At 44.3% G+C, this 16,895-nt stretch overlaps 1 protein-coding gene across 14 annotated transcripts in view; it reads right to left on the reverse strand.

The window, feature by feature from the left end:
- LIMCH1 (LIM and calponin homology domains 1) overlaps nt 1-16,895 on the reverse strand; it is a 323,411-nt gene that overhangs the window by 26,655 nt on the left and 279,861 nt on the right. For all 14 annotated transcript variants that reach the window (XM_084799066.1, XM_084799063.1, XM_084799056.1 and 11 more), the window contains 3 exons: nt 5,043-5,136; nt 2,894-3,069; nt 1,153-1,258 (listed from right to left, as the gene is read on the reverse strand). In XM_084799066.1, the coding sequence (XP_084655192.1) occupies nt 1,153-1,258; nt 2,894-3,069; nt 5,043-5,136 (376 nt within the window). The remainder of the gene's footprint in view (nt 1-1,152; nt 1,259-2,893; nt 3,070-5,042; nt 5,137-16,895) is intronic.

Genomic DNA, 16,895 nt, shown 5'->3' on the forward strand with positions numbered 1-16,895 from the left:
TTTTGTATATGGGCCCCCAAAGTGATGAACAGAAGTTAATGGAGACCAACTCAGAAGGTATTAACAGTGGCCCTAAATAGCTGCCCACACTTTAAAAGAGAAATGATAAGACATGAATAATGAAGTCAATACCATCCTCTCTGACAGATCAGATTTATAAATACACAGGGGAAAATGCCAACAAAGAGGCACACGGAGCATCTGGTCCTGCCTCCCACACTAGCTGTTTACAGTCTAGAGAACTTGCAGTTGGTGCAGACTTGGTCTGTCCACTTTGAGGAGTAATTCCAAGGATGGGAGGATGCTTGGAACGCCATCTTCCCCAGTTCACACGCCTAAGGGTCTCTTGTGATGGTGTTGGGGGATGGTCTGATGTATGGTGTGGGCATCTGGGTTTCCCGTGAGGATAAAGGGTGTGAAGTTGGGTTCTTAAGGAATAAAGGGGTGAGTTCACAGCCCATCGATGGTCCACAAAGGGGAAGGGGTGAGTTCACAGTCCATCGATGGCCCACAAAGGGGAAGGGGTGAGTTCACAGCCCATCGATGGTCCACAAAGGGGAAGGGGTGAGTTCACAACCCATCGATGGTCCACAAAGGGGAAGGGGTGAGTTCACAACCCATCGATGGTCCACAAAGGGGAAGGGGTGAGTTCACAACCCATCGATGGCCCACAAAGGGGAAGGGGTGAGTCACAACCCATCGATGGTCCACAAAGGGGAACCAGCACAACTTTAAGACCTTCACAGGCCCTCAACTCCCACATTTCTAGATGCTGCCCCTTCCTACATTACACCAAACATTAAAATACGGCAAATACACAAAACACATGAGAATACGACCCAAGTATGTTATATGTTAAATATATTAAAACACATCCTTACTGTGTTTGTGTGATTACACACATAATGAGGATGTATCTTTTAATGTTTCATGTATTTTTAAAATTTGAAAATATTAAATGTTCTTATGAAGAACTTTTTGAAAGAATAAAATTTGGCTGAGCAAGTGTGGTAATCCTTATGTACACTCTGGTGAGCAGCATGGCTAAAGGAACATCACAGGGAAGCACATTTTACCACAGGGGGGCCCAGCAGACCATGGAGAGCTGAGAGGACCCCACCCATGCCCTCACATGCATGTGAGCACCCTTACCTTGAGAATTCAAATTTGGCAAATACAGTTGATTGGTTTCAGGCATTTTGTTGAGAAGTGGAAACATCAAGGTTGCTTCCGGTTCTGGGGATTTTGGCTTTGCCACCTGGACCATAGCAACAGACATAAACGTCAGAAAGGCTGTGCAGCAATTAACTCACCAAACTTACAGCATGACTAGTTAAACAAATCAGTAAGCTTGAACATTTAATTTTACAATAGGTTTTTTTCCCCTTCACTAATGACTTTTCACACTTTTCTGAATCATACAGTGGTTGCTTTTTCTTAGAAATTAATGCAGTGATCCCCCTTTCTTCAGCCTCAGAAGACATTTGAAGCCTTCTCTCACTCCCTCCCTTCCTTCTTTTTGGGCAGTGGTGCAGGATTTTACTATGCAGCGGTGGCTATGATTTGCTATGTAAATCGACTAGCCCTGAACTGTCCTCCTGGCTCTGCCTCCAGTGAGCTGAGATTAAAGGCATGCGCCACCCCTCCAGGCTTCAGTTCTGGGCGTTACACACCGCTGAACTTGTCAGAAAATGGCATGTCCCATAGAAGATTAAAATCATCTCTGATGTAAGGCTAAGCATTATAGTAATGCCACTTTTAAAGGACATTAATCTAAAGACAGCGCTTTACCCTCCCATGAAGTTATGCAACACACAATATACTTTGCCTGTTGACAAAAAAGGTATTGCCAAAAATAGCTAGCATCAAATAGTGCCACCACAGGGATATCCTTGGGGACTTTTTTGAGGTACATTAGATGACTTGTCCTTATGGTAAATAATTCTAATATTATAGGTCTTAAAATTTCTTGTGTTTTGGATGTCCTCTGAGTGTCTTCACTCAGCGGGGGATCAGGACAGATGCTCGGACTCACTATTAGACTCCAGGTGAGAGTGCCATGGGAGAGTGGTGAGATACAAGGACCCAGGGGCTCCAGGAGCCCCACAGTAAGACCACCCAGGTGGGCCTGCACAAACTACTGTACCAATCAAGGACACTGCATGCAGAAAACCATAAACCTAGACCCCCTATTCAGCTCTAGCCAATGGACAGCACATTCTCCATGGTTGCGCAGAGAGCGGGGATTGCCTCTGACATGACCTCTGGTGGCCCCTATTTGGCCACTTCTCCTTGGTGGGGAGGCCTGGTGGCACTCAGAGGAAGGGGAAGCAGGCTATCCAGATGAGACCTGATAGACTGTGGTCATGTGGTGGGGGAGGAGGTCCCCTTCTGTCACAGGCCTAGGGGAGGGGGAACGGGAAGATACAAGTGAGGGGGTAACTTAACTGATTTCATCTCTAGCTGTAGCTGTGTTATCCATGTGTGACAGTGAGTGGATTCAGGCTATGCAATATTTATTTCTTATCTGTTACCCCCTTTTCATTCTATTTGTATACTTAACAAATGTGTTTATATATCCTATGGCATTTGATATATTCATGATGCAAATATCTGCATTTCCCGTTGTTTCTCCATCACTCTGTGTACAGCGGTAGTTTGAATGAGGCTGGCCCCTATAGGCTCATACGTCTGAACACTTCTTCCCTAGTTGATGGAATGGCTCTGGGAAGGATTAGAGGTGCGGTCTTAGTGGAAGAGGTGTGTCATTTGGGGTGGGCTTTGGGGTTTCAATATATATATATCAGGTGAGAAAGCCAGCTCTCCTGACTGCTGGCTGCCCCGGAAGTCGTGTTAACCTCCGGGTTAACTCCTTGCTGCACCATGATCTCACCTTCTGTGACAGCACTAACTCCACCTTCCCACTCATCTCATCCTCTGGCTTCTTCGGGTCTGGGTCTTCGGGCGCCTCGCTCTTCACCTGCGGGCTGGAGGCAAACTCCACAAAGGCCACCGTTGGGCTGCACCGAGTCACAGTTGTTGTAAAATGCTGTGGCTGTGCGGGGAGGTCTGGAAACGAGGAAAAAGGAAACCATACAAAGGACTGTTTTCTTTCAAAGTCACAATGAACAATTTGTCAGAATCCTCCCTCCTGATGACAAGCTGCCTCACGACATGACACAAGGCCAGAATGATGCCGGCTGGCCTGCCTGATGCCGTACTTCCTCCCACCATGATAATCATAGATGTCGGCCTGCCTGATGCCACACTTCCTGGTGCCACACTTCCTGATGCCACACTTCCCACCATGATGATCACAGATGTCCGGGACAGCAGGATTCTCATCAAGCTGCCCTATGAGAGACTGTTTTTAACTGTCATGATGCACAGCCAAGTATCACGGAACACAAAACAACAGAATGCCCACAGGCCCGTCTGTTCTTGTGACCAGGTGACAAACTAACTCTTGTTGTCTCATGTGCTATTGTGGCCCTCGTGGCTACCCCCGGGGCCAGAGGCTGACACCACAAGCCTCCTGCTACAGTTCTCGCCTTATTTTTTGAGGAAGGATTTCTCACTGAAACGGCAGCTCTCGCTCTCCAGGTAGCCTGGTTGGTCAGCAAGTCCCTGGGACCCACCTGTCTCTGACCCCCTGCCCAGTGCTGGGGTTACAGACACAGTGCCCAGCATTTTGGGAGGGTGGTTGAAACGGGGTTTCTCTGTGTAGCCCTGGCTGTCCTGGACCCACTTTGTAGACCAGGCTGGCCTTGAACTCATAGCGATCTGCCTGCCTCTGTCTCCCACATGCTGGGATTACAGGCGTGTGCCACCACGCCCAGCCGAGGTAGCCAGCTTTTTCATAGTTGTTGGAGATGCAAACCCAGGTCCTCAGGATCGTGCAGCGAGCACTTAACCTATTGAGTCTCCTCCCCCAGCTGAAGACATTTTTTTCAATTAAAAAATTAATTTTATTAATTTATTCAGACTACAATTCAACTGTTATCCCATCACTTATATCCTCCCATTCCTCCCTCCCTCCCACTTTCACCCTATTCCCCTCCTCTAGGTTAAGACCAAGGGGGACCTCCTCCCCCTGTATATGCTCATAGGGTATCAAGTCTCTTCTTGGTAGCCTGCTATCCTTCCTCTGAGTGCCAACAGCCTCCACATCCAGGGGAGGTGGTCAAATATGGGGCAGCAGAGTTCATGTCAGAGTCAGTCCCCACTCTCCACATAACTGTGGAGAATGTCCTGTCCATTGCCTAGATCAGAGTAGCGGTTCGATGTTTACTACTTGTATTGTCCTTGGTTAGTGCAATAGTTTGAGCAGACCCTCCTGGACCTCAATCCACCTGTCATGATGTTCTTCTTGTAGGTTTCTAGGACACTTTGGGTCCTTGTATTTCCCCATCTTCTATATTTCTCTAACCTAGAGTCTCAGTAGGATGTCCTCACATCTGTCTCAATCTTCTGGTAAGTGAAGACTTTCATGGGACGTGCCTTTTGGGCTAGTGCCCAATTATAAGTGAGTATAAACCATGTGAGTCTTTCTGCTTCTGCGTTAACTCACTCAGTATGATCATTTCTAGTCCCATCCAGTTGTCCACAAATTTTGGGATTTCCTTCTGGCGTTTTCTCAGAAAACTGGGAAAAGAGCTTCCTCGAGATCCAGCTATTCCACTCCTTGGAATATACCCAGAAAATGCTCCAGCACACAAGGACATATAATCAACCATGTTCATAGCCAGAACATGGAAACAACCTAAATGTCCCTCAGTTGAAGAATGGATAAAGAAACTGTGGTACATTTCCACTATGGAATACTACCATGCTATTAAAGATGTTTTCTTTTTAAAACTACATTTTCTTAACTGGATTGTGTTAGGGATGGAGAGGCAGGCAGATGTAACACACCTGTGCCTCTAGGTGGCAGCACAACCACACAGAGCCCAACACTCTCCTTCAGTTTAGCAGGGCAAATTGGCATCTTTCTATCACAAGTTTCCAAGCTTTACCTGAGAACTGCACACTCTCAAACAAACCTGCTGAGGCCAGCTCCACTTCCCGCATCCCCGACTTCTCGTCATGATTAAACTCCTCCTCTTGGCTGTTCGACTCAGTTTCATTGGAGACTGCCTGAAAAAGATTTATTTTTTTTAATCCCTTGAAGAAACCAAGTCCTTAAAAGTTCTGAAGAACAAAGGGCTATTTCCTTAATAATAATTTCCAAGCCAACAAGGTAGGCTGCCCACAGAAACCGTCTTCTGCTTCCCAGCAGCTCTATGTTGAGTGTCGGCTTTGTCAGGCAGAGATGTTTGTGAACAAGGAGGCACAGGCGTGCTCACTCTCCCCAGCCCTCCTGAGAGCATCCTCCTCACGACTCCCCTCTTCTGCCACCAAATCTTACAAAGCAAAGTTACCACACACTTCTTCCCGAGTCCCTTCAAGTTGGCTCTGGGTCCTATCACCAGCAGAGAGGATTATGTTCTGACCTTTCAAAGATAGTGTACCTCTCATGTGGCTGTCCTGGGGGCAGCTGCCCCTGGCTCCTAACACGATGGATTTCCTGGATGCTCTTAGCCATTTTTTATGGCCATCTCTTCCCTTTCGTTCTGACAGCTGGAAGGGCAGGCCTTCCTTCCCTCCTTCTTCTGCTAAGGCATCTCCTTAACATGGAGAGCATTCACTTGCCACACCATAGTCAAGTCCCCTCTGTCACAGCGGTGCCTCACTGATGTCAGCTGTACGCTTTTATATTTGTAATAGTAAAAGGAAGAAAGAAAGACAGAAAGAAAGGAAGAAAGGAAGAAAGGAAAAAGACGGGCGTGGGTAGCTGAATGAATTACTTAGGACCCTAAAGGGAAGCACTGCACGGCTACTGAAAATAAGATATTGAGCAGGCAGGCTGGGGATATGCCTAGCATTATTCAGGAGGCCCTGCAAACAAACACACAAAACCTGCTGTACAGCAGTAATGCGTGAAAATTATTGCTATTCAATGTGAAGTTAAAACAGTTAAGATATATATGTGTATGTGTCCAAATATGCAAGATTGCATATATACTTATGTACCTATTAGTACATATATTAAAATATACAATGTACACACATTTATATACATATATATACAGATATATACATATTTATGCCATATATATGTGGCATAAAAGCAAAAGAGGACTAAGTAGCAGGCCACTGGAGGTGGGGAGGAGCAGTGGCAGATGGCACAAGAGAGAGCAAATATGAGCAGTGTACAGTGTAAGAATGTCACAACGGAGGCCATTATTTTATGATAACTAAAACAACAAAACTAGAAACACACGACCCCAAGTGGATAGAAAATGTTAACAGTGCTTACTTTTAAAATGTGTTTACATTTGGGGATGATTTTTCCATTTCTTTATATATGCTTTTTTGTTTGTTTGTTTTGTTTTTGTTTTTCGAGACAGGATCTCTCTGTGTAGCCTTGGCTGTCCTGGACTCGCTTTGTAGACCAGGCTGGACTTGAACTCACAGCGATCCACCTGCCTCTGCCTCCTGAGTGCTGGGATTAAAGGCGTGTGCCACCACGCCTGGCTATATGTGCTTTTATGTATTATAAACGCATTACGATCAGAAAACAATTGGTTTCATTTTACATTATCTTTATGGGGAACTGACTCTAGACTTAAGCCTGAAGTTTTCCTCCTCTTATCTTAGTTGCTCAATAAAAATACATGAAAGGTTAAACTAAATGTATCTGGAAAACCTGTGCTAGAGGGAGTCAGTCAATGACTCTGTGGGTTTTTATTTTAGTAGAATTTGTATGTAAAAGACTAAAGTTGAATTTTTAGTGTGTATAAAATATTTTATAAACTTTAAAAGATTTTGAGATAAAAGCTAATATTGGTTTTCAGATAAGGAATTATTAAATATTTCATAAAATACCTCCAAGGAGAAAACCAACTCCCTCAAGTTGTCCTCTGACACCCACAGGCTCACTCTGGCCCTCATACACACATATACATATACATGTGTGTGTGTGTGTGTGTATGCAAAATAAATAAATAAATGTAAAGCTTTTAATAAATAATAATAATAAAAGAATTTTAAGCCCAACCTTTTCAAGCTTCTAAAAGATTTTACAATAGTATCTAGTAGAAAAGTGTGATTTTCTTTTGGAGGGTGGGGTACTGTAAGCTGCTATAATTAGACTGGAGTTTTCTAATGATGGATAATCACATATCAAGTTGCAAAGAGCACAATATCAAGGCAGAGATTCACTTTTATTTCATTTTCAGTACTGAGGACTCAACAGAGCTTCCCATATGCAAGTCAAAGGCTCCACCACTGAGCCTCACTCTGTTCCTAAACCTTTCCTACTATTTAATCCAGGCTCTTGCTAATTTGCCGAGGCCATCTTTGAATTCACTCTGTAGCCAGAAAGATCCTGCAATCCTCCTGCCTCAGCCTCTCTAACAGTTGAGACTTTAGGCTTATGCCTTGAGGCTGGCTTTACAAACCCTAGCCAGGCCAGTTGTCTTGAGTGTCCATAATCTCAGCCACTGCAGACACCGAGGCAGGGTCACAGGTTCGAGCCCTGCCTAAGCCAATTAGTGAGACCCTATTACAAGTGAAAGTAAAAAGGCCTAGGGGTTAGATAAACGGTAGAGTGCTTGCACAGCATTCTCGAGGCTCTGGGTTTGGTCCTGAGTATCACAAAAAACAAAGAAACGTTCTCCAAACCCACTGCCAATAAGAAAAATACACAGAAAACAACCATCATGTTGATATTATTTAATGGATTTTAAAAAAAGATTTATTTATTATTATGTATACAGTGCTCTGCTTGCATGTACTCCTGCAAGCCAGAAGAGGGGGCCAGATCACATTATAGATGGTTATGAGCCACCATGTGGTTGCTGGGAATTGAACTCAGGACCCTAGGAAGAGCAGGCGGTGCTCTTAACCACTGAGTCATCTCTCCAGCCCCTATTTAGTGGATTTTTAATAATTTTAATCAAACCAACAAGTCTGAATTAAATCCCTTCAAGAAATATGATAATGAAAACAACCAAACCAAAGTCTCTTTTATTATATCAAGGTTGTGTGTGTGTGTGTTTGTGTGTGCGCGTGCACACGCACACACACACATGTGCACCCACCTATTTCTAGGAGTCACTAAAGATCAGCCAGTTTAACATTGTAAAGGAATAAGTTAGACTTTATCATGTGAAATTCACTCTGATACAAATAGAAGCATTAATACCTGGTAGTATTTTCTTTTCTGATGCTTTATGATGCTAATATATAAAATACTGGCAGGACTACTGATTCTTAGCTTCCTTCTCCAATTTGATTAAAATCACAGAAAACTATCTAAGGCTGGAAAACAAATCTGCAGGTAAATACGGATGAGCGAGCCCCCTGAGAACACTCACGTGACCGGTTACTAGGACAGAGAGGCCACAAACAGGGCCCGGATTCTAGAGATGAACGAGAAAATGAACGTATTTTATGCAATCCAAGATGCCATCCAGTTCAAGCTGTGTTGTTTTAGGCATTACCACGAAAGAAAACACACTGCTAAATATGACACACGATGGATCGTAGGAGCGGCTTTGATTTGCAGACCTTAAAATACGAAAAGTGTGCCACTCGGACTCCGTGGAATAAGAGCATTCCCGAAGCCTGTTTGACATAAGGCACACAGGACAAGATCTGCCGGCATTAACTACTTTACCCAGGATTATGTAACCAGCACCTCGCGTCTCAGTAATATTTCAGTTAGGCATGACTGACAGACATCTACCTCTGAGGAGTCTCCGATGGCTAAGGTGTTTCTATACAGCCTGCCCTGGGATGATGGTTAAGAACTGACATCCTGGTATTCGGTATGGTTCAATAACGGCCGTACCTCAGTTACCGAGGTCAGTATGTACCACATTTACAGGTGCTGAAGGCAGAGTCCACACGGTTCCTTTTGCAGAGGCTGAAAGTAAGCGACTTGCCAGGGTTGCATGGCCAGTAGGCAGGAGAGGCTGTCATCTGGCCTTAGAGTCACTCTTAACCTTTGGCCTTAGAGTCACTCTTAACCTTTGGCCTTAGAGTCACTCTTAACCTCTGGCCTTAGAGTCACTCTTAACTTTTGGTGGTCTCCCAGTCATTAGAGGTTCTGGTCCATAAGCAGTGACTAGGTACCCAATGCTTTGAGGTTCACTGTAGTAAAAATAATGTAAATGGCCATTTCTATCCCCTTCTTTCCTCTACCTCCCACTATTCAGCAAAAGGTTAGAACTGACTGGCTGGAACTCTTCAGGGCAGGGAGCAGTTTGGTCAGCTCCACTTCCCAGAGCAGCCAAGACCATACTGTCCCCAACCCAGGAAGGCAACCCTGGGTTCAGAGAGGCAAGGGCAGAAAACAAGTGATTTCCTAAAATCAATGCGTTATCTATGTGACTCCTGTTCAAAAGTTTCATTTAAATACATATTGTTCACCCAAATCAAGCTACCATAGCAAATACTCAGGGAAAATTGATAGAGAGAGAGAAAAAAGGAAGGCTGTAACTCAAAATTTAAAACTCGGTATGCACCAAGAAATAGAAAAGGCTAGTTTTGAGCTATTTTTAAAAATGAGCTTTAAAAAAAAATCAGCTTCATAGTGGTAAAGTAACAGGCACCTTACATTTTCGTACAAAGTTTTCTGAGTTCTGCAATACACAAAGACCACCTGTAATCAAGGGCAATTCCCCAAGCTGGTTTAGTTAACTCGAGTCTGGCTTCTCCCTCCTGAAAGCTGGTTACTTCTGTATTGATGGCATCACAACCAAGGAAGTGAGCTCAAAGCTGGCAGTCTGAATGAGTCCTGACACAATCACAGGTCTGCTTCTAAAACACAGCCTTGCTGGCAGATGCGCCTTCTGACGTGGGCTTTCCTGTAGCTACAGCTTGGAAGAGATGTGGTCCTCCCTCCTCCCACTGTAACACTTTCTCAAGGCTGAAAACAAAAACCAGAGGGGTTTGCTTGCAACCAAGCCAGGAGTTGGCTTCCCCTTAACCAACAACTAACTCAGTGCAAACCAACTCTGCTGCCCGGCTCGGCCCAGCTGCCACAGGCTGGAGGTGGCAGATCCCTGGCTTCAGAAACTCATGGTTTAGTCACAAAACTATCTGGTTCCCGGCTGCATCTCTGGACTGCAGCCTTGTCAGCCTGGCAGAGGGCAATGGCAGGTGGACGGCCACCGTAGGGCATGAGGGTAAGGCCCAAGCGCCAGCTCGGGGTTTGACCTCTATGGTTACAATGGTGACATCCATGGACCTTCCTGAGAGACTGTTCTGGGACGATGAGAGATTTTTTTTGGCTCCAGTCTCAAATAACTGGACATAAGCCTGGAAAATCAGTGTATTCGCATCCTGGCACTGTGGTCCAGTGCCACATATGCTATGCCTGTGACTCCCCTTTTCCTTTTAGACCCGTAAGATTCTGTCACCACTGGGAGAAGAGGAAGCAAGACAGGAGGTCAGCGTCACCAGGCCTTAAATACTACATACACGTGTGCATCTGGACCACGCTGTCTATATTATGATTTTCAAACCACTGAAGATGGGCTGGGTTTAATTCACTTCCTCTGAGTCCCTATCTTCTTAAAATTGCTACAAGTTCCTATATAAAAGCATAGGCTAATACTTAATAGATTTTCAAAAGCATTACTCTACCAACCTTAAGATTACTTCTGGCTGGGGAAAATCACTTTCTAAAGAAATGCCTGTTCAAAGAAGTCCTTCACTTGCTTGGTCAGAGTAACTCCTGGATATTTTATATTGCTTGTGGCTAACGTGAAGGGGGTAGATTTCCTAATTCCTTCCTCTGTATGATTGTCATTTGCATATAAGAAAGCTACTTATTTTTTTGAGTTAATTTTGTATCCAGCCAATTTGCTGAACGTGTTTGTCATCTGTAGGAGTTCTCTGGTGGAATTTTGAGGGTCACTTATGTACACCATCATATCATCTGCAAATAGGGAAAATTTGACTTCTTCCTTTCCCATTTGGATCCCCTTGATCTCCGTGTGTTGTCTTATTGCTTTGGCTAGAACTTCAAGAACTATATTGAAGAGATATAGAGATAGTGGGCACCCTTGTCTGATCCCCGATTTTAGAGGAATTTCCTTGAGTATCTCTCCATTTAATTTGATGTTGGCTATTGGCTTGCTGTATATAGCCTTTATTATGTTTAGGAATGTGCCTTGTATCCCCGACCTCTCCAACACTTTAAACATGAATGGATGTTGGATTTTTGTCAAAGCTTTTTCTGCATCTAAGGGGATGATCATGTGGGTTTTTTTCTTTAGTTTGTTTATATGGTGGATTACATTGATGGATTTCCGTATATTAAACCATCCCTGCATGCCTGGAATAAAGCCTACCTGGTCATGATGAATGATATCTTTGATATGTTCTTGTATTTGTTTTGCGAGTATTTTATTGAGTATCTTTGTGTCTATGTTCATAAGGGAACATTCCTTCATTGTTGGTGGGAATACAAACTAGTACAACCACTCTGGAAATCTATCTGACACTTTCTCAGAGAACTAGGAATAGGACTTCCTTAAGATCCAGCTTTTCCACTCCTTGAAATATACCCAGAAGAAGCTCCAGCACACAACAGGGACATATGCTCAAACATGTTCATAGCGGCCTTATTCATAATAGCCAGAACATAGAAACAGCCTAAGTGTTCCTCAGTAGAAGATTGGATAATCTGTGGTACATTTATACTATGGAATACTACTCAGCTATTAAAAACAAGGAATTCCCAAAATTTGTGAACAAATGGATTGAACTAGAAATGATCATAAATGAGTGAGTTAATCCAGAAGCAGAAAGACTCAAATGGTATATACTCACTTATATCTGGACACCAGCCCAAGGGGCATGTCCCATGAAAGTCTTCACTTATCAGGAAAGTGGGACATCCTATTGGGACTTTAGGTGAGATAAACATGGAAGAATGGGGAAGTAGAAGGATCCAGAGGGTCCTAGAAGCCTACAAGAAGAACATTATGACAGTGGATCTGGGCCCCAGGGTCCTGCTCAAACTATGGCACCAACCAAGGACAATACGTGCAGTAAACATCGAACTCCTACCCAGATCTAGCCAATGGACAGGACATTCTCCACAGTTGAGTGGAGAGTAGGCACTGACTTTCACACGAACTCTGGTGCTCCATTTTTGACCATATCCCCTTGATAGGGAGGCCTGGTGGCACTCAGAGGAAGGACAGCAGGCTACCAAGAAGAGACTTGATACCCTATGAGCATATACAGGGGGAGGAGGTCCCCCTCAGTCACAGTCATAGGGAAGGTGAGTAGGGGGAAAGCGGGAGGGAGGGAAGAATGGGAGGATACAAGGGATGGGATAACTAGTGAGATGTAATATGAATGAATTAATAAAAAAATAAAATAAATAAAATAATAAATGCCTGTTGACATTTGACATCCGAATGGAATCTGCAGTTGGTGCGAACTGTAAGGCAAACAGCGCCCACTGAGATGCCTTTGCCCTGCTCTCACCACAAAGCAGAGAGGAGCAAGAAAGATCTGATTGTTCCCCAGGATCAGAAAACAGAAGGAACATGCTGATTTTCTTTTCTTTCTTTTTTTTTTTTTTTCTTCTTTTTTTTTTTTTTGAGGAAGGCCTCAAGTTTTTTTTGAGACAGGGGAAAAACGGACCCATCTCATCACTCAGTTTGAGAAAAGCTCATGGAGTGCTTGAGATACCCAGGGGCTGAGTTGGGCTCAACCCAGAAGAACTGCCACCAACCACCGGGGCTCCAGCATTTGGGATGGGTGGCTGTGTGTGAAAGATCTAGCTGGTCAGCCTTCATGAGATGGAGTAATAGAGGGGGTGACACTGTGTCTGGAGAGTGGAATCTTGGGAGCCCAGGTGGTAGAAGTGAGTCAAGACTGGGGAACACTACAATGGAAACAAAATGAGCCAGAGGAAGAATTAAGAGTGTGGTGATGGAATCTTCTAGAAAGAACTGTTCACATGATTTTTTAGAGGATGATATGAGCAGCTGGAAGGTGGCAGGAATTCATCTCATGTATATAAAACTCACATCTGCTCAAAATGGTAATTTTGATGATATTATGTAAATTCCCCAAATATTTATATCTCTTTGGATTTTGGGTTTCTGGGGGAGAAAATACTACCTTACCTTCCATTTGTTGTATGGTAATATAAAAAAAGAAATAAGGGCGCCCGTGGTCTACAAGTCACCTTGATGTCATGCTAAGTGCTTGGGCAGGCGCTTGGACATATACATTCTACATCTACACATACTAGCATATGTAACAGTAGCCCGTTAACCCACTTCTGTATATACATCGAGGTCACTTAAACATGTCCAGGTGCAGTTTGGCCTAGTGTGTGGATTTTTTGAGGTAATTTAGGAAAGGATTATTTTCAGACCACCAAGCAGAGAAGAGATTCGAATGCAAGTATAACTGACAAAACCCACCACCACCATGGAGAGAACCTGGAGGGAGACTACATTAGTTGTTTCTCTCGTGATAAAAATACACAGTAAAAGCAATGTAGAGGAGGGAGGGTTTCTTTTGGCTCACAGTTCAAAGGGACACAGCCCACCACTGCCGGGGAGTCACGACAGCAGAGCGGGAGGCAGCTGGTCACACTGCTGATGCACAGCCCCCTTTCTCCTTTCGATATCAGCCTGGGATCCCAGGCTATTCAGTGGCGCCATCCACATTCAGAGTGGCCTCCCCACCTCAGCTAACCCAATCTAGACACGCGCGGAGGCTTGTCTCCTGTGCTAGGACCTATCAGGCTGACAGTCAATACTGAGCACGCCTTTCAATAAATAGGCTATGGACAGAGGCTAGGTTAATGCCAGGTTAGGGAGAGTCCTAAATCCCTTCCCCATCCTGAGGTCTCGGAACCGCCATGTGTGCTGCTGCGACAGGATCTTCTAGCTGAAGCTGGAAATTTAAAATTACAAGGTGTCAGGTTTTTATTGGGCTTCTAACAGAGATACAGAAATAAACCCTGAGAGATCTCGCAAATAACAGGGAGGAAGGAGAACAGATCCCTCTGTGTGGAATAGGACAGCACCTAGTCTGCAGCATCACCTGGGGTCCTTTCACTTTAGTATCCCTACTACCCAGAACAGCTGTCTCTTCCCTCCAATTCAATGCAACCCCACATCCGGTCTATACTGCTCCTACCCATCCTCTTCCACCGTACATCCCCCATTCCCCTGGGGTCCTTAGTCTATAACCTAGCAGTTAGTACACATGGCTTGATATACTTTTCTAGTTCATTTACGAAGACTTTTTTTTTTTTAACCTCAGGAAGTTGTCTTCTCTTTTTCTAGTGTAAACACTGGGGGCACACCTCACTCATTCCTGGTCTTGTAGAACAGCCTACCAGGAAGGTCTGGAACGGGATGGTCTAGATAGACACAGCCCAGGTATCACGATAGATCCAAATTCACTTTCAATCATCTATTTATAAAAGAAGAGAATTATGATCCCAATCGCATCCAATGAGGAAGACCAGGTAGGAGAAAACTGAAGGAGGTGACATGTCATCATAAAAAGTACCCGCAGCAGCCCAGCAGGCTGACGTTCCCACCCGGTGGGAACATCACTGCCTCCCTTCGCTGTGGCTCACCTCACAATCCTGAGCCACACTCCTGCCCTTTGCACAGTTCCAACTTGTCCTAAAGCAACTGTGACATTTTACTGGTGGGTGAGGCTACTCCTCTGTAGAGTGTCTCATTTGAGAATGCAGTTTTTGGAAGAAAGGCACTATTTAAAGAGAAAGACACTATTCTTCTGACAGCCCCACACATCTGGGAAAATGAGTCAGAAACAGAAAAGTCAAGTCCAACCCGGTACGAATCCTTGGGAGGCTTGGATGTACAGCATCCTGACTGGAGACAGCCACACCCCTTCACTAGGTCAGTTCATCCTGCTCTTCCAATTGAATATAACAGCTTGCTTTTTTTTTTTTAATGATAGAGAAGGAAGTAAAATAAGGATTAAGATGTCTGAAAAACTGATTCTTCGTTTTTTTTTTTTAAATAAAGCTATTATTTATATATTTTCAAATGAAGTTTCACTCTGTTTCCCTAGCTGACTAGGAACTCACTTTGTGGGTTAGGCTGGCCTCAAACTTGCAACAACGCCCCCGAATACTGTGACACAGGCCTGACCCATATGCCTAACTGTCAGGGGGCGAGCCCTTTCAGAGGTGTCTGGGATAACACGCTTGAGTGGAAAGGTTTAGAATCTTAAGTATCAGGGTCAGTGAAGAGCTTTCTAGTGATGAGGTAAAATTCCACATAGCATGGTTAACAACTTTTCAGACACACACACACACACACACACACACACACACAGTTGGAAAGGGAGGAAGACAGATAGATATAGAGGACAGGCATGTAAACAGACATCCATAGATGATAGTTGATAGATAGATCCATTCAGAAAATAATGGAATACCTCCTGTCAACGTTTAAGAGCATACAGTACTAGAGACCAGAGCATAAATGCCTCCCTCTGTTTGCAGCACTCAAGTTTACTCAACCAGAAATGATCCCTAACTAGGAAAGAATTACACAAGAGAAAGAACCTCCCGGCTTGCCCATGCGTTCGGACCTGTACTCCAAGGCTGCCTAGCATCACTCTGGCTGTGGGGAGAAAGGCCATAAAGTTGCCGTTCCTTTGGAGTTCGCCTTATGGGAACATACAGACTTCTGAAGTAACATAATTTATTACATATCACATAGGCTGCTTCTCTTAAATTAAGTCACTTTAGTAGGTATGTAATCCCTTCAGAATGATGGGAATCCAGAAAATGCTCCCAAGCAGTTTGGGTGGGGAAGCAGAGTCGCACATGTTCCCAGAAAAGCAAGCCCAGCCCCACAGTGCCTAACTATCAGGGGGTTTCTAGTTTAAGGGTAAAAACAGAAGCGAATGTTTATCTCACTAGGTAAGATCTTCCCTCCTAGTGCAGAACTCAATATTCCCACCCTGCCGCTTTGTGAGGCAGCCCTTCCCCCCGCCCCCACCCTTTTACAGGAACCGGAAGTAGAATTACAGTCCAGAGGTAGAACTGAGCATGCGCCCGGGTTACAAAACTGATGAAGAAATGACTCTGGTCTTTTCCCTCATCTCAGTCTCTTCACAGATCATGGGGAGCCGTGGGAAGAATGGTGACCTATCAACGGCTCTGGGAAGAACGTATTCTCCAAAAGACAAGTTGCTGAGTAAGGACAGGAACTTCCAGTCTGGCACGTGGGTTTGGTGAGCGGGCAGCTCACGCTCAGTAAAGGAAACGGGAAGCAGGTTTACCTCCAGACCAAATCTTTGAGGACATGAAGTGGAAACCTCAACAATTTCTCCATCCTTGTACTATAACCCAAACCCAAATGCTAGAAATGAGTGCAGGAGGGTGCCGGTTGCTAGTGAGGGCAGCATGTGCCCCCAAGCCCAGGCTCTACCTTTGTAGGTGACGGTTGCTAGTGAGGGCAGCATGTGCCCCCAAGCCCAGGCTGTACCTTTGTAGGTGACAGCTTGGTTGGATAAGCAAAACTAGTGTGAGCCTTTCTGGTGAGAGATCTGTGAAAGTGTAATTCTCCTGATGACACGACATACTGCAAGGTGGCGAATCTCACACCATTTTGAGTTCTCACGTCCAGTGTTCTTAAATTACCTTATCATTTTTGGCTTACTCACAGAAGGCTGGCCCACTGCCTTAAAAGAGTTTTAATTTAAAAGTTTAAGCTAATAAAAAGCAATCATATTTTAATAAATTCTTGTTTTGTAACTAATAAAACTATATATATATATGTACATAGGTAGGTAGATATAAGATAGAAAATAGATAT

Source organism: Acomys minous (genome assembly GCF_964271855.1).
Source record: "Acomys minous genome assembly, chromosome: 10".
Classification (NCBI taxonomy): Eukaryota; Metazoa; Chordata; class Mammalia; order Rodentia; family Muridae; genus Acomys; species Acomys minous.